Source organism: Desmodus rotundus, chromosome 8 (genome assembly GCF_022682495.2).
Source record: "Desmodus rotundus isolate HL8 chromosome 8, HLdesRot8A.1, whole genome shotgun sequence".
NCBI classification, from domain to species: domain Eukaryota; kingdom Metazoa; phylum Chordata; class Mammalia; order Chiroptera; family Phyllostomidae; genus Desmodus; species Desmodus rotundus.
In genome coordinates, this window is record NC_071394.1 from 47360136 (window position 1) to 47384136 (window position 24001).

Sequence of the window (24001 nt, forward strand, 5' to 3'; positions counted from 1 at the left end):
TTGGTTAGGTTAATGCCTAGGCACTTTATTTTCCTTGTTGCTATATCAAATGGGATTTTTTTTCCTGATTTCTGTTTCTGCTGTTTCATTGATGGTGTACAGGAATGCCTTTGATTTCTGAGTATTGACTTTGTATCCTGCTGTTTTGCCAAATTCATTTATTAGGTCAAGTAGTTTTTGGTGGAGTCTATAGGATTTTCCATGTACACTATGAAGTCATCTGCAAACAGTGACAGTTTCATTCCCTCCTTTCCAATTTGCGTGCTTTATATTTCTTTTTCTTGTCTTATTGCTGTGGCTAGGACTTCCAATACTATGTTGAATAGGAGTGGTGAGAGAGGGCATCCTTGTCTTGTTCCTGATCTTAGTGGGGAAGCTCTAAGTTTTTTTCCACTGAGTCTGATGTTGGCTGTAGGTCTCTCCTGTATGGCCTTTATTATGTTGAGGAATGCTCCCTCTATTCCCACTTTGCTGAGTTTTTTATCAGAAATGGGTGCTGTATCTTATCAAATCCCTTTTCCGCATCTGTTGATATGATCATGTGATTTTTGTCTTTGCTGTTGTTTGTGTGATGTATTATGTTTCTTGATTTGCAAATATTGTACCATCCTTGCATCCCTGGGATGAAACCCACTGGTCATGGTGTATGATCTTTTTAATGTATTGCTGGATGCAGTTTGCCAATATTTTGTTGAGAATTTGAGCGTCTACGTTCATCAGCTATATTGGCCTGAATTTTTTTTCTTCATTGTGTTTTTATCTGGTTTTGGGATTAGGATGATGCTGGCTTCATAAAAAGAGTTTGGGAGTATTCCATCATTTTGGACTTTTTCAAATAGTCTGTGAAGGATAGGGGTTCACTGTTCCTGAAATGCTTTGTATAATTCACTTCTGAAACCATCTGGTCCAACGCTTTTGTGTGTTGGGAGTTTTTGATTACCGCTTCTATTTCATCTGCTGTTATTGGTCTGTTCAGGTTTTCTGCTTATTCTTTATTCAGTTTTGGAATATTATGTTTTTCTAGAAATTTGTCCATTTCACCTAGGTTTGCAAATTTCTTGGCATATAGTTCTTCGTAGTAATTTCTTACAATCCTTTGTATTTCTGAAGTATCAGTTGTTATCTCTACTCTTTCATTTCTGATTGTGTTCTTTGGGTCCTCTCTCTTTTTTTCTTGATGAGCCTACTTAAAATCTTCTCAATTTTGTTTATCTTTTCAAAGAAGCATCTCCTGGATTCATTGATCCGTAGGATAGTGCTTTTAATCTCTGGCATTGAATTCTGCTCTGAGCTTGGTTATTTCTTTCCTTCTATTTGCTCTGGGCTGTGTTTGCTGTTGTTCCTCGAGTTCTTGTAGGTGTAGAGTAAGGTTTTTCATTGAAATATCTCTACTTATTTTACATATGCCTGTAAGTCTATGAACTTCCCTCTCAAGACTGCCTTTGCTGTGTCCCATAAGTCTTGGGTTGTTCTAAGTTCGTTTGTTTCTGGAAATTTTTGATTTTTTCCCTGATCTCCTTCTTGACCCATTCATTGTTTCATAGCATGCTATTCAATCTCCATGATTTTGAGGGTTTGGGCTTTTTCCTTGGGGTTGGTTTCTAGTTTCAGTCCCTTGTGGTCAGAGTAAATGCTTGATATGATTTCAATTTTCTTGAATTTGTTGAGGCTTGCTTTGTGTCCTATTGTGTGGTCTATCTTTTAAAATGTTCCATGTACACCTGAAAAGAATGTGTATTTTGCTTTTTTGGGGTGAAAAGCTCTATATATATCAGTTAACTCCATTTCATCTAGGGTATTGTTCAGTGACACAACATCCTTCTTGATATTTTGTTTGGAAGATCTGTCCATTTTTGACAATGGGGTGTTAAAGTCCCCTACTATAATTGTGTTGCTGTCAGTATCTTTCTTGAAGTCCTCCAAGATTTTCTTTATGTATTTGGGTGCTCCCATGTTGGGTGCATATATATTTACAATGGTTATGTCTTCTTGGTGGATTCTTCCTTTGAGTATTATGAAGTGACCTTCTGGGTCTCTCTTTATGGCCCTTCTTGGGAAGTCTATTTTGTCCGATATGAGTATTGCGGCCCCTGCTGTTTGTTTTCCTGTCCGTTTGCATGGAAAATTTGTTTCCAGCCCTTCACTTTCAGTCTGTGTAGGACTTTTGTCCTGAGGTGGGTCTCTTGTAGGCAGCATATGTGTGGGTCATGTTTTCTTATCCATTCAGCTATTCTATGTGTTTTGATTGGAGCATTTAATCCTTTTACCTTTGAGGTTATTATTGATAGGTAGTTATTCATTGCCATTTTTTCATACCTGTGTTCCTCTCTCTTTCTCTTTCCTTTCTTTCCTTAAAGCAGTCCCTTTAGCATCTCTTGCAGAGCTGGTTTGGTGGACGTGTATTCTTTTGGACTTCTTTTGTCTGGGAAGCTCTTTATTTGGCCTTCTATCTTGATTGAGAGCCTTGCTGGGTAAAGTCGCCTTGGTTGCAGGCCTCTGGTTGTCATTACTTGGGATGTTTTTTTGCCGTTCTCTTCTGGCTTGTAGCGTTTCCATTGAGAAGTCAGTTGCTAACCTTATTGGGGCTCCCTTGTATGTTACTTCTTGTTTCTCCCTTGCTTCCTTTAAGATCCTCTCTTTGTCTTGGAATTTTGCCATTTTAATTAGGATTTGTCTTGCAGTGGGCCTCTTTGTGTTCTCTTGCTCGGGACTCTGTGTTTCCTGGATTTGTGTGACTTTTTCTCTCATCAGATTAGCAAAATTTTCCATCATTACTTTTTCAAACAGGTTTTCTATCCCTTGCTCCTCTTCTTCTCCTTCTGGTATACCTATTATACAGATATTATTATGTTTCATGTTGTCCTGCATTTCCCTTAATCCCTCTTCATTCTTTCTGAGCCTCTTTACCTTTTCTTGCTCTTTCTGGGTGTTGTTTTCTACTTTGTCCTACAGCTCGCTTATCTGATCCTCTGCTTCATCAAGTCTGCTTTTCATTCCTTCTACTATGTTCTTCAGTTCAGAAATTGTATTCTTCATTTCCTCTGGCTCTTGTTGGTAGTTTCTTTTTCCTTTTTCATGTTGATATAGTTTGCAGTGAGTTCATTGTAGTTTCCCTGTAGTTTCTGGTAGTTCTCTGTGAGCTCAGTGAGCTTCCTGATAACCATTGCTTTGAACTCAGTATCTGAGCGTTGACTTGCCTCTTCTTCAGTTAGCATTCTTTCTGAGGCTTCCTCCTTTCCTTTCATTTGGGGACGGTTCATTTGTGTTCCCATTGTTTGTGAGACTGTTCTTGTTAGCCTCTGCTTTTTAAATTGATCTGTTCAATTGACTCCCTGGGTTTATGGTATGAACCTCTATGGTATAATGCCAGTGGGATTCAGTGGTGCCGTCTCCTTAATCTCCTCAGCTTGCTGTTCTTGGGCTGAGGTTTATGGGTCTAACAGGGTCTAACTGTGGTCTTTTCAGAGCTCCAGGTTTTATTGTCTCACCTGTGGGAAATGGAGAAGGAAAAAAAAATGAGAAGGGAAGGAAGGAAAAAGAAATAGAAAAGAAAAGGAATAAAGGAAGGAAGGACCGAAGAAAGAAGGAATAAAAAAGATCGTAGGAAAGAAAAGAAGAAGGAATTTTAACAAAAATTAAAATAAAAAAATAAAAGAAGGCAGGAAGAAGGAATTTAAAAAAAAAAAGACGGGCAGAAAGGAAGAAGGAATTTAGGGTGAAAAAGGAAAAAACAAAAATCTTCTGCTAGCTTTAAACTGGTCAGGTCAGTTCTACTGGTCTTCTAGTGAGGGCAAAGGGAGCGGGTGGGTGGAGGGATTGGTTTCAGTTTTCTCCCTCTCTGAGCTACACTCTAGGCTGTTGTCCAGCCTCCAGTCCAGTTCCTCAGGGTCCTGCTGCTCCCCCATAGGCCTTTAGTCCACCAGTTGTGCTGTCCTTGAGGTGCACCATTTAAGGGCAACTGAACTCCACCATGTAGCTCTTTGCTGTCCTAGATGCTAGGGGCTCTCAGTGCTCCTTCAGGGTAGTTCAGCCCCCTACTGGGTCCAGTCCTTCTGGTGACTGCAGTCTCTCCTACCCCTGCAGCTGCACTCTGCTGGGCGTTCTGCCTTCCTCCTAGAGAGCGAGTAGGCCCTGCAGGGCTCTGTGTGCAGGGGCCAAGTGGGAGGTGTTCAGTCCCTGGTGCTTTAGGCTTGGTAGCCTGTGGGTAGTTGATCAGGGTGCACACCCCCCTGGTGTTTCAGGTGTGGGTGCCCAAGCCACTGATGGGTGTACGCACCCACGCAGGGGCTTTGGGTCCGTGCGCCCAGCCAGGCAGGTGTCTGACTTGGGTGCGCACCATCCAGGCTTCAGGTGTGTGCTAGGGCTGCTTATCTGGTTTTCACAGTCCAGGGGCTGAGCGGGTGAGGGCGCTAGAGGCCATAGCTGCTGCAGGGAATTCTGTAAACAGCCACTTGGTGCCTCTATTTTCTCTTTTACTTTTCGAGAAATTCCTTGGATTCAACGCGCTCCCCCCCTACCCCCCCTGTACAAACAAGCACCTGGCCTCTCACACAGCCCAGCCAGGCTCTCTCCCAAGAATTCTGCAGCAGACCCTATGCCCCAGCCTGGGGCTTCAGCCGCCCTGATTCTCCCACTGGTCCCAGGGACCTTATTGTCCTTAAGCACTCTTCTGACCGTCTGATCTTTCAGTGTCCTCTATCCTTGGTCTCTGATCTTCATATATGCTGGAATATCATTGGCTGTTCACTGTGTTCCTCAGACCAGCTAGGCATTTCACTAGTGTGAATGAGAAATAGATTCTGCTCCCACCAATCTGGCCACCATCTTCCCAAAGCCTCATTTTAATTTTTTAAAAATTCCTTCTTCCTTTCCTTCCTTCTATCTTTTTATGTTCCTTCTTCCTTCCTTCCTTCGTATTTTTCTTCTTTTCCTACAGGTGAGACAATAAAACCTGGAGCTATGAAAAGACCAGAGTTAGACTCAAACAGGGGTTCTCCTAACAAGAGAGACAGAGAAACAGATTTCACTTTGCTGTGCTGGGGAACTTGCAAGGTGGGGGTGGTGAATATCAGTACACCTGCTGGGAGAGGAAACCCAGCAACAAAGGAACCAGCAACAGATAACAATGGAAGAAGGTGAAGGAGGGAGTGGAAGCCACACTAACCTCAATCCAGGACCTAACTTCAAATACTAATAAGTGGTGGAAAAATTACCCATAAAAAACAACTGAACAAGAGCGAGAGAGAGTCCTCAAAACCATGTACACACAGAACAATCAGCTTCAACACAACCCGTCCACACCTGCACAACAGAATAAAAGACGTGGCAGACGGAGTGACTCTCAGTTAACATTCTGGAGGAAAAGACCCCCCAAAGAAAGACCCAACAACAATCAAAACCCAAAGACATACTGAGAGCCAACATAAATGACAACCCAAGACGAGTGAGCAGAAGAAATCAAGGAGACTGTACCACTGAATCTCACAGGTCTTCTAACATAGAAGTTCACACCATAAACCCAGTGGGGTGGGGTGGAAGGATTGGGAGAAAAGGCAGACAATTGTAATTGAATAACAATACAAAAATTTTTAAAAAAGAAAGGTAAGGAAGATGACAAATTGGTGAGGCAAACAACATTCAGGACTGTTAACACAAAGGTGTGCTTCCTGGAGAGTGCTTTTCCCTTTAAAAAAATGAAAAAGAGGGTTAGTTTTGGCCTTTCGGTGGTATATTACCCTTTGTGGAACTGTGGACAGTGGAACAAGGACAGTGGAACTATTTGTCTAGAGCCAAGGGGATGCAGGAATAATCACTTACAGAGGCAGAAATACACCTCCACCAAACCAGCTCTGCAAGAGATGCTAAAGGGACTGCTTTAAGGAAAGAAAGGGAAAGAGAGAGTCAGAGGGACAAAGGTTTCAAAAATTGGCAGTGAATACCTATAAATAATAACCTTAAACATAAATGGACTAAATGCTCCAAAAAAAAGGCATAGAGTAGCTGAATGGATAAGAAAGCATGACCCACGCATGTGCTGCCTACAAGAGACTCACCTCAGAAGAAAAGTCCTACATAGCCTGGCAGTGAAGGGCTGGAAACAAATTTTCCTAGCAAAAGGACAGGAAAAAAAGAAAGGCATTGTAGCAATACTCTTATCAGATAAAATAGACTCCAATAAAATGGCCATAAAAGGAGAGACCCACAAGGACACTTCTTAATACTCAAGGGAAGAATCCATCAGGAAGACATAAGCATTGTAAATATATATGCACCCGACATAGGAGCCCTGAAATACATAAAGAAAATCTTGGAGGACTTCAAGAAAGATATAGACAGCAACACAATTATAGTAGGGGATTTTAACACCCCACTGTCAAAAATGGGTACATTTTCCAAACAAAATATCAACAAACATTGCGGTATTGAAGAATGTCCTAGATCAAATGGACTTAACGGGTATATATATATAGGCTTTCATCCCAAAGAAACTAAATACACATTCTTTTCAAAGGTACATGGAATATTTTCAAAAATAGACCACAAGAGAGGACAGAAAACAAACCTGAACAAATCAAGCAAATTGAAATAATACCAAGAATTTTCTCTGACCACAAGGAGCTGAAATTAGAAACCAACCTCAAGGAAAAAACTCAAAAATACTCAAACTCATGGATATTGAATAGCATGCTATTAAACAATGAATGAGTTAAAAGTGAGATAAAGGAGGATATCAAAACGTTTCTGGAAACAAATGAAAATAAACTCACAAACACTGAAAAATTAAGGGACACAGAGAAGGAAGTCCTGAGAGGGAAGTTCATAGACATACAGGCGAATGTAAAAGAAAGTAGAGATATTTCAAATAAAATACCTTACCCGACACCTACAAGAACCCAAGGAGCAACAGCAAACACAGCGCAGAGCAAGTAGAAGGAAGGAAATAACCAAGATCATGGGAGAATTCAATGACAGAGACTAAAAGCACTATCCTAAGGATCAATGAATCCAGGAGATGGTTCTTTGAAAAGATAAACAAAACAAGCCTTTAAGCAGACTCATCGAGAAAAAAAAGGGAGAGGACCCAAAGAACACAATCAGAAATGGAAGGGGAGTGATTAAATCTGATACCACAGAAATAAAAGGGATTGTAAGAAATTACTATGAAGATCTATATGCAAAGAAATTTGAAAAACTAGGTGAAATGAATGAATGTCTATAAAGATATAATCTTCAAAAACTTAGTGAGGAAGAAGCACAAAGCCTGGTCAGACCAATAACAGCAGACAAAATTGAAGCACTAATCAAAAAACTCCTGACACACAACAGCCCTGGAACAGATTGTTTCATATGAGAATTCTAAAAAGCATTTAAGGAAGAGCCCTATCTTTCACAGACTATTACAAAAAATTCAAGAAGATGGAAGTATCCCAACCTCTTCTTAGGGAGCCAGCATCATCCTAATCCCAAAACCAGAAAAAGACACAACGAAGAATGAAAACTTCACACCAATATCGCTGATGAACGTAGACGCTCAAATTCTCAACAAAATATTGGCAAACCGCATCCAGCAATACATTAAAAAGATCATACACCATGACCAAGTGGGAATCATCCCAGGGATTCAAGGATGATACAATATTTGCAAATCAATAAACATAATACATCACACAAACAACAGCAAAGACAAAAATCACATGATCATATCAATAGATGCAGAAAAAGCGTTTGATAAGATACCGCACCATTTCTGATAAAAAACACTCAGCAAAGTGGGAATAGAGGGAGCATTCCTCAACGTAATAAAGGCCATATAGGAGAGACCTACAGCCAACATCAGACTCAGTGGAAAAAAACTTAGAGCTTCCCCACTAAGATCAGGAACAAGACAAGGATGCCCTCTCTCACCACTCCTATTCAACATAGTATTGGAAGTCCTAGCCACAGCAATAAGACAAGAAAAAGAAATATAAAGCACCCAAATTGGAAAGGAGGAAATGAAACTGTCACTGTTTGCATATGACATCATAGTGTACATGGAAAATCCTATAGACTCCACCAAAAAACTACTTGACCTAATAAATCAATTTGGCAAAACAGCTGGATATAAAGTGAATACTCAGAAATCACAGACATTCCTGTATACCAACAGTGTAACCGCAGAAACAGAAATCAGGAAAAAAAATGCCATTTGATATAGCAACAAGGAAAATAAAGTGCCTAGGAATAAACCTAACTGAGGAGGTAAAAGACCTGTGCTCAGAAAACTACACAACATTGAAGAAAGAAATTAAGGAAGACACAAAAAAATGGAAGCATATACCATGCTCATGGTTTGGAAGAATTAACATCATCAAAATGGCCACACTACCCAAAGCGATTTATACATTCAATGCAATCCCTGTTAAAGTACCCATAACATGTTTCACAGATAATAGAACAAACATTTCAGAAATTCATATGGAACCATAAATGACCCGGAATAGCTGCAGCAATTTTGAGAAGAAGAACAAAGCAGGAGGGATCACGATACCTGATATGAAACTGTTTTACAAGGCCACTGTAATCAAAACAGCCTGGTACTGTCATAAAAACAAGCACATAGACCAATGGAAGAGAATAGAGAACTCAGAGATAAACCCAAGTCTTTATGGTCAATTAATATTTGACAAAGGAGACACGAGCAGAAATGGAGCAGAAATAGCCTCTTCAACAAATGGTGTTGCGAGATTTGGACAGCTATGTGCAAAAAAAATGAAATTTGATCACCGACTTACCCCATACACAAAAATAAATTCAAGGTCGATAAAAGAGTTAAATGTAAGCCGTAACACCATACAAGTTTTACAGGAGAACATTGGCAGGAAAATCTCAGACATTCCATGCAGCAACATCCTCACAGACACGTCCACTAAAGCAAAGGTCATAAAGGAAAGAATAAACAAATTGGACTTCATCAAAAGAAAAAGCTTCTGCATGACTAAAGAAAACAGCATTAAAATAAAAAGAGAACCAACAGTATGGGAAAACATACTTGCCAATGATACCTCAGACAAGGGCCTGATCTCTAAAATATATAAAGAACTCACATGACTCCACTCCAGAAAGACAAACAACCCAATTAAAAAATGGGCAAAGGACTTGAACAGACACTTCTCCAAGGAAGACGTACAGAGGGCTCAGAGACATATGAAAAGATGTTCAGCATCACTAGCCATCAGAGTGTTGCAAATTAAAACCACAATGAGGTACCATCTCACACCAGCCATAATAGCCATCATAAACAAATCAACAAATGTTGGAGAGGATGCAGAGAAAAGGGAACCCTAGTACATTGTTGGTGGGAATGCAGACTGGTGGGCCCACTGTGGAAAACAGTAGGGAATTTCCTCAGAAAACTAAACATGGAACTGCCCTTTAACCCAGCAATTCCACTGCTGGGATTATACCCTAAGAACCCTGAAACACCCATCCAAAAGAACCTATGCACCCCAAAGTTCATAGCAGTACAATTGACAATAGCCAAGTGCTAGAAGCAACCTAAGTGCCCATCAGCAAATGAGTGGAACACAAAACTATGGTACACGTACACAATGGAATTCTACGCAGCAGAGAGAAAGGAGGAGCTTAGACCCTTTGCAACAATATGGATGGATGTGTAGAGCATTTTACTAAGTGAAATAAGCCAGGCGGTGAAGGACAAATACCATATGATCTCACCTTTAGCTGGAACATAATCAACAGAAGAAAAAAGCAACAAAACATAACCAGACACATTGAAGTTAACAAAAATCTAACAATAGCCAGGGTGGAGTGGGGACGGGACAGTGGGGAGAGGGGATTACAGGAACTACTACTATAAAGGACACATGAACAAAATCAAGGGGCATGGTGGAGGTGGGGCTGGGAGGTGGGTTCAGTTGGGGTGGGGTGGAGGGAAGAAAACTGTAATTGAATCACAATAAAAATTAAAACAAATATTAAAAATTACAAAGACAAAAATCACATGATCACATCCATCGATGCGGAAAAAGCATTTGAGAAGGTAGAGCACCATTTATGATAAAAATACTCAGCAAGGTGGGATAGAGGGAGCATTCCTCAACATAATAAAGGCCATATATGAGAGACCTACAGCAAACATCAAACTCAGTGGGCAAAAATGAAAATCTTCCCCTAATATCAGGTCATGACAAGATTGTCATTTTTCACCACACCTATTCACATAGTATTGGAAGTCCTGGCCACAGCAATCAGACAAGAAAAGTTAACAAAAGGCATCCCAATTGCAAAAGAGGCAACAAAACTGTCATTGTTTGCAGATGACTTGATACTGTGCATAACAAATCCTATAGACTCCACCAAAAAATTGCTTGAACTACTAAATGAATTTGGCTAAACAGCGGAATACAAAGTCAATATTCAGAAATCAAAGGCCTTTTTGTATACCCAAAATTAAATATCAGAAACAGAAATCAGGGAATAAAAATCCCATTTGAGATAGCAACAGGTAAAATAAAATACCTAGGAAGAATGCTAACCAAAGAGGTAAAAGTCCTGTACTCAGAAAAATAACAACACTTAAGAAAGAAATAAAGGAAGACACAAACAAATTGGAACATATACCATGTTCATGGTTCAGAAGAATTCACATCATTGAAGTATCCCTACAGCCCAAAGACATTTATAGATTCAATTCAATACCTATTAATGTACTAATATCATATTTCACAGATATAGAACAAACACAACAAAAACTTATATGAGACCATAAATGACCCCAAATAGCTTCAGCAATTATGAGAAAGAAGAGCAAAGTAGGAGGGATCATGATACCTGATACGAAACTGTCTTACAAGGCCACTGTAATCCAAACAGCCTGGTACTGGCATAAGAACAGGAACATAGACCAATTGAGGAGAACAGAGAGACCCAAGAAATAAAGCTAAGTCTCTACAGTCAATTAATATTCGACAAAGGGGACAGCAGCATAAAATGGAGTAAATATAGCCTTATCAACAAATGGTGTTGGGATATCTGCACAGCTACATGCAGAAACCTGAAACTCCAGCACCAAATGATACCATCTACAAAAATAAATTCAAGGTGGATAAAAGATTTAAATATAAGTCATGACACCATTAAAGTCCTAGAGCAGAACGTAGGCAGGAAAATATCAAATATTCCACATGACAATATTTTCACTGATATGTCCCCGAGAGCAAGGGACATAAAGGAAAGAATAAACAAATGGGATCTCATCAAAACAAAAAACTTCTGAATGGCTAAAGAAAACAGCATTAAAATGAGAAGAGAACCAAATGGATGGGAAAACATACTTGCCAATGATACCTCAGGCAAGGGTTTGATCTCCAAACTATATAGAGAACTCACAGGCCTCCACTCTAAGAAGACAAGCAACCCAATTAGAAAATGGGCAAAGGACTTGAACAGACACTTCTCCAAGGAGGACACAGAGGGTCCAGAGACATATGAAAAGATGCTCAGTATCACTAGCTATCAGAGAGATGCAAATTAAAACCACAATGAGATACCACGTCACACCATTGAGAACGGCCACCATAAAGAAAGCAACAAACAACAAGTGTTGGAGAGGTTGTGGAACAAAGGGAACCCTAATGCACTGTGGGTGGGAATGCAGACTGGTGCAACCACTATGAAAAACAATATGGAACTGCCTCAAAAACTACAAATGGAAATGCCTTTCGACCCAGCAATACCATTGCTAGGATTATACCCTAAGAACCCTGAAACACCAATGCAGAAGAACCTATGCACCCCAATATTCATAGCAGCACAATTGACAATAGCCACGTGCTAGAAGCAACCTAAGTGCCCATCAGTAAATGAATGGATCACAAAACTTTGGTACATTTACACAATGGAATTCTATGCAGCAGAAAGAAAGGAGCTCCTACCATTTGCAAAAGCATGCATGGACTTAGAGAGCATTATGCTAAGTGAAATAAGCCAGGCGGTGAAAGACAAACACCATAAGATCTCACCTTTAACAGGAACCTAATCAACAAAATGAACAAGAAAGCAAAATATAGACAAACACACTGAAAATGAAAACAGGCTGACAGTGACCAGAGGGGAGAGTGGCGAAGATTACAGGGGAAAAGGGGGAAGGGTTTGTAGGAACAATTATAAAGGACACATAGGAAAAAAACAAGGGGGGTGTATATAAAAACAAGGACACCTGGAAAAAAACAAGGGGGATGAATAGGGGAGGGAGGTGAGGAAGGCTGAGGGGGTCGGGAGGATTGGGGGGAAAGGCAGAAAACTGTACTTGAACAACAATAAAGAGAATGTTAACAAGTAAAAAATAAAACAGGCAAAAGATTTGAACAGGTGTTTCACTGGAGGCCACTGTGAAGTCTCCTACCATAAGGAACAACATGAGACTGTTGGTGTGTTTGTAAGTTTAACAAAAGACACTGGAAGATTTTATGCCAGTGGAGGGTAATAACTGATGTCTCTGTAACTTCATCTACTTCAGGTGCATACCTAAAACGAGGCTGAGTTGGACACTGTGTTCCTAAGCTCACAAGGTGGTCCTTGGGCCAGTTCAGATTGGTGTTCCACGCTATGCCCCACATGTTTTTGTAAATCTTTCATAAAATATTTAATTGATTTATTTTTGGAGAGAGCGGAAAGAAGGAGAAAGAAGGGAGCAAAACAATGTGTGGTTGCCTCTCACGCATCCCCTACTGGGGGCCTGGATCACAACTCAGGCATGTGTCCTAGGCTTGAACTTGAATCAGCGACCCTTTGTTTGGAGGCACACACTCAATCCACTGAGGTCCTCTAGCCGGGCCCTTTCTTGGAACATTTTTACCTCTATTTTCCAGCATCAGATTCATGGGATGTCAGCCCTTGGGCATTAAGAGACATTATCTCATTCATACCTTAGGATGCCCTTAGGAAATGGTTATTAGCATCATCCTGATTGTGCAAACTGGCAGACTGGGGAGGGCCTGAAAGCACAGAGGGTTCCTCAGGACACATAACGGGTAAGAAAAAGGAGTTCTGAACTCAGCTTTCGCCCCTAAGCCAAGGACCTGATGTGTTCCCAGAGAGCTGTGGAGAGGACTGTGTTAGACATCAGTGTACAGATATGGAGATGACATGGGAGTGGAGAGTGAGAACTCAACAGCCCACAGGGGACTTTGGGAGACTCTGATTGGAGGAAGGGGCTCAGGTCACAGAACCTTTAAAGGGTGACATCACTTTCTTTATGACACACTCCCAAGAGAAATTAGAACTGTGGTAACTAGACGCCCACATCCCAGAGACAACTGACTATCCAGGTCATTTGACTGTACCCAGTCAGGAGACTAGGATGTCTCTGTGTTGTTTCCCGCTTTTTCGAGGCTCCAGGCCAAAGAAAGTCCCGAGTGAGAAAAGTTGCTCTTGCCTTAGACGCTGGCGCAAGAGGCGTCGTCATCAGCACATCCCACCACCTGGAGAGATACACCCTCAGGTAGGGTGGGCAATGAAGGGCTGGTCCATCCAGGCCGGGCCCCCTCTTGGGCCACATTACACCACTTATCCCTCCTTTTGCATATGTGTGTGTTTTGGAGGTGGTGAGGGATTTGGGATAAAGGATTCTGGGTACAAGAGTTTTGTTAGGTGCTAGGAACCTGAAGGGACTGTCATGGTCATACCCCAGGTCATGGCAGGCAGGATGGGAAGGTGAGTGTTGGAGACCAAGCTCGTCTACTCACTGGGCCCTCCAGGTGTCATTTGATTTCTTCCCAGATTGGAGGTGTTTTCAGATGCTTCTGTGCATGCCAGATGTGGGGAACAGAAATTTGATGGGAAAATGCCCCAATGCCATGCTGAGACAGGCCCCTGGAAACACCTGACCTTTTACTGGGCTTGGTCTTTGCAGAAGTCTGAGGAGGATATCCTAGAGTTGGCTGATGACTTCATTTATGCTCTAAACGTCTATGGCGAACCAGTGCACCAGGCCAGAAACACCGTCCATTGTCAGTCTGAGGTGAGAGCTGGCCCACAACCAGGGCCCTGAGATGAATGGGGAGGGGGATCATAACCTAGAATGAAATCTGGGGCTTTGAGGATTTTACATGCCCACTCCCAAATTATTCGGTACCTCCAGTCCTACTACCAGATTTTTGGTAGGGGAGAAATTAATTCTTCACATTTGTAAAATCATACAGAAAAAAAAAAGTCTTTCCGTTCCATTATACATATTTCGATCATTTTACTACCTGTGTCGGGTATCTTGTGGAGTAGTCACCTCTGCTCTCCTTGAACATCTTTGTGTCTACTGTCAAAGGAGGTAGTTTCCACAGTGTTCATCCATTCAGTGTCTTTGGACTTTGACATTATTCAGTTCTGCATCTACTTCAGCAGGGCTGCCAGGAATAGCCTCACTGTGTCACGACAGAATGTATGTACTTGACAAGGCTGCCATAGGGCAGATCCACAGGATGTTTGGAGGGATTGTGATGCTTGCTGGCTGGGTACCGGGTTTGTCTTTGTAGATTTTCAATGAAGACATCGTGCAAGTGCTTGTGAATGGGTTTAACTACTCTGCTGCACTAGACAAGAGGAAGGTGCTTCAGTCCACTGACATCAGCACATGTACCACTGAGGTGAGAGCTAGCTCAGGAGGGTCTCCACACCCATGACCCCAAGATTACAGTCAGGTGCCCAGGAGCAGACTCAATTTGGGGACTCCCCCGGAGACCCCAATGGCATTCCCTACACTGACCCACAGTGCCATATACACAGGAACTGGGACCTCATTTTCTCCCTCCAGCTACAAGGGAGAGTAGAAAGAAAATACTTGTTGCAATAAGAATATTCAGAAACACATTTTTGTCATAGGAGGCCACAGGCATATTTTTATTTATCTTGTTCTTTGTTGACTGTTTTTGTTTTCTTTAAACTGCCTACCCCACATACCCTACAGAGCAGTGAGTTCAACAGACATCGAAGACCGTCTCCAATAATGGAGCTTGTCTCCCACACCAATGCAGCCCCTCAGTGCTAGTGGACAAGGCGTCATTCACCTCAGGTGCAGCGTCAGCAGTCCTGCCAGATCACTTAAGTGTGTCCCAGGGATCTGTGTATATTGCTGAGGATGCCATAACATAGGACCCCGGGGGTGATGGAAAGAGCAGACACTTAATTTTCCACAATTCCAGAGACGAAGAGTTAGAAGTGGGGCTGTGGGCACAGCTAGTTCCTTTTGACCGGGTCTCCCAGGCTCGTACATGGCCATCCCTAACTCTCTGTTCCACACAATCCCCTCTGTGCCTCCTTGACTCCTCCTCTCTTCTAAGGGCACTGCTCATATTGGGTTAAGGCTCACATCACTGAATTCAGTTGACCTTAAAAATCCCCTTAGGTCATACTCAAATAGGCATATTTAGAAGTTCTAGGGGTTCCAAAAACATGGAATTTGGGTAAAACTCTTACACCTACATGTTTACCTTCAGTAGCCACAGCTGGAAGGATTGCATATTTAAAATTTTAGCAGGCACAGGTATATTCCAAAATGAAAACTGTACTGTTACTGTGCCAACAAAACCTTTGTGATGATGCCTGCTACCTTGCACCCACAGAGTGTTTCTCATTCGTTATTATTTAGAGCAATATGGGGGAAAATATGGACAACTGTAACCAAACAACAATAATTAAGAAAGAAAGAAAGAAAGAGAGAAAGAAAGAAAGAAAGAAAGAAAGAAAGAAAGAAAGAACGAAAGAAAGAATGAAAGAAAGAACGAAAGAAAGAACGAGAGAAAGAACGAAAGAAGAAAGAATGAAAGAAAGAAAGAACGAAAGAAAGAACGAAAGAAAGAAAGAAAGAAAGGAAGGAAGAACGAAAGAAAGAACGAAAGAAAGAAAGAAAGAATGAAAGAAAGAAAAGGAACGAAAGAAAGAAAGAAAGAAAGAAAAGGAACGAAAGAAAGAACGAAAGAAAGAACGAGAGAAAGAAAGAACGAAAGAAGGAAAGAACGAAAGAAAGAACGAAAGAAGAAAGAAAGAACAAAAGAAAGAAAGAAAGAACGAAAGAAAGAACGAAAGAATGAAAGAAAGAAAGAACGAAAGAAAGAAAGAACGAAAGAAAGAAAGAAAGAAAGAACGAAAGGAAGAAAGAAAGAACGAAAGACAGAAAGACAGAAAGAAAGAAAGGAAAGAACAAAAGAAAGAAAGAAAGAAAGAAAGAAAAGGAACGAAAGAAAGAACGAAAGAAAGAAGGAACGAAAGAAAGAAAGAAAGAACGAAAGAAAGAAAGAAAGAAAGAAAGAACAAAAGAAAGAAAGAACGAAAGAAAGAAAGAAAGAATGAAAGAAAGAAAAGGAACGAAAGAAAGAAAGAAAGAAAGAAAAGGAACGAAAGAAAGAACGAACGAAAGAAAGAAAGAAAGAAAGAAAAGAAAAGAAAGAAAGAAAGAAAGAAAAAAAATCTGGTTCTAACGTGTCCAAGGCAATCCCGGTATTCCTTGGTTTTCATTTTTCCCCAGTGTACTTTGACTCACCTGTCAGCTTGTCTCCATCCACAGAAATGGGACCTGAGTCATGTGCTCAGACTCCTTCCTGGTGACCAGCTTTCTCCAGTCAGGCGATACCAGGCATTTGCCCCAGTGCTGTTTCTGCATCTCAAAGTGACTTTTAATGTGCAAGAAAGGAACATAAGTGTTGTTTTGGAAGTCACTGGTTTTCGTAGGTAGTGTCTGTTGGTCTTATACGCACTTCCCAGATAAGGAGGGACAGTGCTCCCCAACCAGTGCTTTCCATCCGTATCAGGAACAGACAAGTCTCAGGTAGCTAAGAGGAAATGCCATGCATCGCTAGATTTGGACAGTTCTCAGTTCTAAACTGTGTGTCCTTGACCAGCCATTTGACTTGCGCAAGCCTGTGTGATTTCTTTTCTGTATTGACAGGGCTGTTTGATGTTACATGGGCAGAAAGCTCTTCACAAGACTATGACTCCGGAAAGTCTGTCACTCCTCATCTTAAAACAATGTCTAGAAAGGAAATATTAAATCAATACCCACATTCCACCCAAACTTTATAGTACCTTTAAAACCTATTGACAAAATACTATTTAGCATGGGCACTCCTTACCCTTCTCTTGAAAAACTCCCTGTTGGTCTGTCAGGTCTGAATGAACTCCAGACCTCAGTTCTCCTACTGGTTCATGGTGATGCCAATGACTAGATGACTCTCTTGGTCCCACACAGGGTGCAGATGAGTTGATCTTAAAGTTGGGAGAAGCCTGCAGAACACGGGCCCTCCAGGGATGCTCAGTGAAGAAGCTGGCAGAGCTCCTGTATCCAGCTATTCAGGGTAGAAACTTCTCCCAACTCTCCACCTTTCGGACCAGGCATCCATCCTTGTCCCAAGCTCCAATGCCCCTGGATGATCTGCTAACTCGGTGAGTAAGTCCCCTTTCTCAGCACAGCTCTGATTCTGCACACTGAAAGCAGTCTGCCATGAAAATGTCACCACATCATCCTGTGCCTCAGGGTGATGTGGTGACATTTTCATGGCATACTGAAATGTGGGGTAACAAAGGACACCCCTCCAAGTGTTCTCACAGGGATTACTGTGGGAACAATCAAGGGAGGTCTTACCTGGCACCTGGCCCTGCAGACAGGGCCTCTGGATGTGCTGTGGCTGTACATGCCAGTTTTCTTTCTCTCTACCCTGGAAAATCTCCTGCCTCACACATTGTGGCCAGTGGCAATTCTGAGCTTGGAAAAGCAAGTGGAAAACAATCTGTCAAGATGTTGGGGAAAGTACGTCACGCATCGTTGCACTTGTCTTTGGCATTGCCACGTTAGCAAGTTCTGGAGATAGCAGGAGTCCCCAGGCCTACTCAGATACCTGGGACGGTTTTGGTTGGACTTCATTTATTCCACAATTTGTAGGAGGTACCAAGTACAAGTAGGCCCTACTAGAGGCACTTAGCATAACTCAGTGAATGAAGCAGACACAATCTCAGGGCTGCAGTTCTACTCAATGACTCAGTCAGTCATACTGGATATGTTTTTCAGGTCCTGTCCTTCATGCATTTGTTCGGATACAATCACTGTCTTCGGGGCACCTCCAGGCCTACTGGCTAATAACGACAATGGACACTCATCAAGGTATGAAATAAAAAGGCGGGTGTTGTTGGGTCCAGAAGGATGACCACCTTTTTTGAGAGCACTCTGGCTGTGTCAGGGAGGTTCTGCCACCAAGGACAAATTGTAGATCGAATTCTGAAGGGAGGCCTGAACTCTCGTGGCTACTATCCCAAGAAGACACAATTAACAGAACTGTGGATGGGTCCCATACTGTCATTCAACCAGAAGGGGGCTAGGAAGCATTTTGCACTCTAAACCCACCACACTCCTCTCTCGCTCATCCTGCCCCTCCTCAGAATCAACCCTCTTCACCACAACCCACAGGCTCCAAACAGGACATGTGGTCAGAGCCTGCTCAGCCATCTACCTCAAACCTCAGTGTAGATGATCGTGTGCATGAAGGGTTGGGGGAGGCAGTTTATAGACCTCGAGAAGAAATGTCATTGGAAAGAAAAGACTCACAGGGTCTCCATGCTAAGCCTGCTGCATTGCCAGGCCTTCTCCCAGGAAAGCCACACAGGGGTCAGGGTTGGCATCGGGCTATCCCCTGATTGGACATGGGCATGCCCAGAGGCCCTATCCCAAACAAGATTGCCTTGGGATGGTGAGTTGAAGTAGGATTCCAGACTCTGTCTCTGATGCCCAACTTCCTCTCCCCAGGGCCATGGTTTCTACCGTGGGAACCTCGCTAGACCGGGTGCAAGAGTTTGGAAAGCCCCTATGCTTTTCCTTGTTGCATCTGAAGCAGGCCTTGGGGCAGGTCACCATCACTACTTCAGAGCAACTTGGTGAGGCCCATCTTCTTTGTGTGGATCTGGAGTATCCAGAGCCCCAGTTTGCAACACCAGAAGGTGAGGGAACTGCAGCTGGGGGAAATGATCTGGGAAGGGATTTTTCATAGGCAGGAGTTCCCTCAAAGGCATCGGCAACAGTCCTGTCTCTGGAAAGGCAAGTGGAAATCAGGTATGTGTTTAAATCTGTTTCTTTCTGATGCTCCAGATCCACCTGCAGAGCTCAGACTCACTGCTCAGTTACAGGAAGGACCTACTCAAGGGCTAGTGCCTTTTTCAGCTAGCGGCCTCACCCTGGGTAGAGCTGGCATGAAGCAGTTCCAGAAGCCAGGGTGCAGACATCTGTGCAACAAGCACCTCCTCAAGGAGTTGTTGAGTGAGTTCAACTACTCTATCTTCCTGGACAAGTGGAAGATATTTGAAGCCAATGACAACAGACAGTGCCGTGCTGAGGTGAGAGCTAGCCCAGACTGGTCTCCATACCCGTGACCCCCACATGATATTCCAGTGCCCCAGAACAGACTCAGTCTGGGGGCTCCCCCAGGGACCTTCAATTCTTTTGCCCACAGTGTCACACAGGCCCAAATAAAAAAGTCCCCGGACCTCCACTTCTCCCTGCAGTTTCAAGTAGAAAGAAAATACTGTATTAATAAGAATATTAGGAAACTGATGTTTTATTTCACAGTAGACAATAGGCATATTTGCATTGTGTTACCCTTCTTGTTTGTTTTTGTTTTTGTTTTTTGGAGCTAGCAGCCCCAGACATTCTGCAGAACAGTCAGGTGGACTGTCCTTGCAGACTTTCTCCAATAATACAGGTTGTTAGGCAGAGTGATGCAGGCTCTCACTGCAGGTTGACATGGTGTCATTCACTTCGGGGTCCATGACTGCGATGTTGCCAGGGTCACATAACAGTGTCCCAGGGATGTAAAACTGGTCTGGGGCTGCCATAACAGAAGACCCCATTGGGTGGTACAGAGGGCAGACACCGAATTTTTGACAATTCCAGATACCCGTAGTTTAGAAGTGAGGGTGTCTGCAGGGCTGCTTCCTTTGGAAGCTTTCCTCCCTTGCTTCAATACATAACCATCTTCTAATGCTGTGTCACACGGAATCCCTTCTGCACTTCCATGTGTCCTCCTCTCCCATTCTAAGGACACACTTCATATAGGTGTAAGATGCCCATCACTGAATTCTCGTAACCATGTTTAGTTAATAAGGGACTGCCCGATGTGAGGAGCAGAATTTCTGGTGGGAATCACCTGCAGTGGCAACACGCAGACAAGCCACCGATGATACCTAGCCGGGATTGCTCTCCGTGTTTGCAGAAGTCCAAGGACAGCTTCAGAGCACAGTTGGCTAATAGGTTCACTTATGCCATCGGCCGGTAAAAGGGACAAATGTACTAGGCCAAGGACACCATATATTATCTGTCTGAGCTGAGAGACAGACACATCCAGAGCCCTGAGATGACTGAGGTGGGATCATAACCCAGACTGAAATCTGGGGCCTCAAGGTTTTCATACACCCACACCGAAATTAATGTGTACCTCCAATCCTACTGACTAGGTTTCTGTATGGTACAAGTCCAAGACTCACATAGCTTAGAATCATAGAGAAAAAACATTCTTCCATTTTCCATTTTGATCATTTCGATTGTTTAACTACACGTAACATGTATCCTGCTAAGTAGAAAGCTATCCTGCCCTAAGCTCTCCCAACCTGCACATCACCAAACAGACAGGTTCTTTTTATAAACAATCAAATGTGGGATGGATTAAAATACTTGCTATATTTGTCTGCATCTTTGCATCAAACCGACCATGCAAACCATTTCAAGCCAGCAGTGTGAGCAGCTATGGCTTTCCTCATTTCCACATTCTTCTCTAAAAATGGTAAATATACTGACTGATTCTGCCTTTTAATATTGAGAGAGCTTGACATGATGCTGTTCTGCTGCATTATAGCAGGGCAACCAGGTCCTTTCTCACTTTGTCCCCATGGACGGTGTACTGCTGTGTTATGTATCCCATTACATGGGAAAAGAGAAAGGGTGAAAGTTACTGATAACTTCAGACACACTAAGAAGCCCTATTTTGCATGGGACCAAGGTGCACATTATCCAGGAGGTGGTCACCATGTAAAACCTGCAAATTTCCTGGGACAGAGTACAGGTCACATGTGCAACACAATACTCCAGTGCGGATCTAGGATTAGAAAGGCACCAGAGCTGGGTACATGCCAAGGAACACAAGATATCCAGAAATGGCTAAGCATAAATGATCAAATATATGGCGGGTTTCCACAGCACACCGCACTGGTTTTTACAGTCTCCAACAATCCCTTCCAGATATTACTCTGGCCATCCATTTCTCTTGACAGCTACATTGGATGGGAGAAGTCACCCCTCACATATCTTAAAGAATATTGGAAGTAATGATATGTGAGACTTCATAGTAGAACCCATGCACATTTGCATTTTCCCATTATTGTTGTTGTTCCGAACAGCTTCCAGTTTCAGCTGCTGTGCTCATGTCCAGGGAACTTGTACACGACCAATATACACATCACCACTATAGAAGTAGGGGGTCATTGTACAGAAACATGAGGACAAAGTAAAATGTTGGATATTTCCCTCCTATTTTTTTTTCACAACCCATAGCAAACCATTGTAGTCCTAGCAGGCGAGTAGCTCTGGCCTCACTCATCTCCATGTTATCCTATAAAGCCGGGAATATTCCAGAGTATTTCTGCCGTTCACTTTTCAATGTAGACATGATGCCATTCTGCTGTGACTTCAACATTGCTACAGGGGTCATTCTCCCTGTGTCCTGATGGAATGTGTACAAGTTGCTAGTTTTGCCATTACATGGGATCACAGATTGGGTGGAAACGTCCTGATGCCTCCCCTCTCAGACCCAGCTTTATCGTTGCAGACTGCAGGTGGAGACATCTTCCACAAGCTGGTGACTGAGTCGAACTCCCTCCTCGACCACCCGGACGGGGTGCCCTTGCATCAGTACCAGAGTATACTCCAGGGCTGGTCTGAGGTGAGAGCTAGGCTGGGGCATTCACATCACCCAGGATCCCAAGTAGGCCAAAGAAGTCCAAGCATCTAGACTGAAATAGGGGATGGATTCCTCATAGCACTCCCATGGTGTTTACCATGTGTCCCACAAACCCGTGCACATAGGATTCTGGACTTCCTCTTCTCCAACTAGCTACATGGGACCGGATGAAGAAACTCCTCCCATATTTCAAACAGTATTACACGAAATAATATGGTACACTTTACAGTAGAACACGAAAACATTTACATGTTGCTGCTTTTGTTGTTGTTCCTGCGAGCTCCGAGATTCAGCTGCAGTAGTCATGTGCCCTGGGCTTCTACACGACAAACTTTACACATCACCAAAGTATAAGGATGGTGATTGTACCTAAAATGGAGGACAAAGTAAATTGTTGGATGTTTCCTGCAATGTTTCTCTTCACAGACAACAGCACACCGTTGTATTGGAGGCAGATATACCCCTGTGTCCTTAATGATCTCCATGTCATCATATAAAGACCACACTCTTCCCCATTGTTTCAGCTTCTCACTCTTGTTCCATGTAGACATCGTGCCATTCTGCTGTGATTGCAGCAGTGTTCGTCAGAACTTTCTCTTGGAATGCTGAGAGAGTGTGGACTAGTTTGCTAGTTCTGCCATTCCAGGGGACCCCGTGTTTAGTAGAAGGTTTCTGATGCCTTCCCTCTCAATAAGGAGCTGTATCATTGCAGAATGCAAGCGGTGAAATTACTCGCAAGCTGGTGAGGGAATCCATCTACCTTTACGACCCAGTCACCATGGAAGTCTACCGGTGTGACACCAGGAGCGAGGACTGGTGTAAGGTGAGAAGTAGCCTGGGACATTCTCCAAACCCAAGAACCCCAGGAAGAACTGAGAAGGCCAAGCAACTAGGCTGAAATATGGGGATTGATTCCTAAGAGCACTCTCAATGCTTTTTATATGGAGTATCCCAATCACATGCAGAAAGGACTCTGGACTTCCATTTCTCTTGACTGCTACCATGTAGAGGATGAAGAGAATCGTCCCATATTTCAAACAGTATTACCGGAAATGATATGTTACTCTTCACAGTAGAACATGGGAACCTGTTGCCTTTTCCTATTTTTTAGTTGTTCTACCAGCTCTGAAATTCAGCTGCTGAGCTCATTGTCTCTGTACTTGTACACCAGCTACTTTTTACATCAACACTATAGAAAGGAGGTGTTATTGAACAGAAAACTGAGGACAAAGTAAAATGTTGGATATTCGTTTCTAATTTTCAATTCAGAAACCATTGCAAATCATAATAATCTGGGTAGTTTAGGTGCTGTGGTGTTAGTAGCTACCATATTACCATGGAAGTTGGTAATTTTCCAGAGTGATTCTGGAAAACTATACTCTTATACTCTTAGATGTAGATATGATGCCATTCTGCTGTTATTTCAGCATTGCTGCAGGGAATATTTTCTTTGTTTCCTTAGACAATGTGTGTGAGTTTGCTAGATCTACCATTAGATGTGATCCTAGTTTGAGTGGAAGATTCCTGATGCCTTCCCCCTCAGTATTCAGCTTATCTTTGCAGACTACACATGGTGACATCATCCACCAGCTGGTGAATGATTCCCTCAACTACTACTATGTGGCCAGGGTGCAAGTGCCTCCATACCACACTATTGTCCACTGCTGCTCTAAGGTGAGAGCTTGGCTGAGGCATTCTCCACACTCCGGATCCCAAGAAGGCCGCATAAGGTCAAGTATCTAGGCAGAAAAATCGGGATGGCTTCCCCAGACCATTACCAGGACTTTTTGTAAATGGAAAAAGTCCACACTTCCCATGCACAGGACTGTGGAATTGCACTTCTCCCACCAGCTACCTTGAATGGAAAGAGGACACTTCTCACTCATTTCAAAGAACATTAGAGCAAAATATATTTTACCCTTCATTGTAGAAAACATGAACATTTCCATTTTGGTGTTTTTGTTGTTTTTCCTACCACCTCCTCCTTTCGGCTGTTGTACTCATTTCCACTGTCG

General features: G+C 42.7%; 1 protein-coding gene across 1 annotated transcript in view; it reads left to right on the forward strand.

Annotated features, from left to right (window-relative positions):
* LOC112321601 (uncharacterized) overlaps positions 1 to 24001 on the forward strand; it is a 95185-nt gene that overhangs the window by 8571 nt on the left and 62613 nt on the right. Inside the window, exons 2-10 of the mRNA XM_053930456.1 lie at positions 13402 to 13504; positions 13916 to 14023; positions 14532 to 14642; positions 17240 to 17433; positions 18056 to 18148; positions 18788 to 18978; positions 19127 to 19371; positions 21855 to 21968; positions 22699 to 22809. Coding sequence (XP_053786431.1) covers positions 17408 to 17433; positions 18056 to 18148; positions 18788 to 18978; positions 19127 to 19371; positions 21855 to 21968; positions 22699 to 22809 — 780 coding nt within the window. The 5' untranslated portion in view covers positions 13402 to 13504; positions 13916 to 14023; positions 14532 to 14642; positions 17240 to 17407. The remainder of the gene's footprint in view (positions 1 to 13401; positions 13505 to 13915; positions 14024 to 14531; positions 14643 to 17239; positions 17434 to 18055; positions 18149 to 18787; positions 18979 to 19126; positions 19372 to 21854; positions 21969 to 22698; positions 22810 to 24001) is intronic.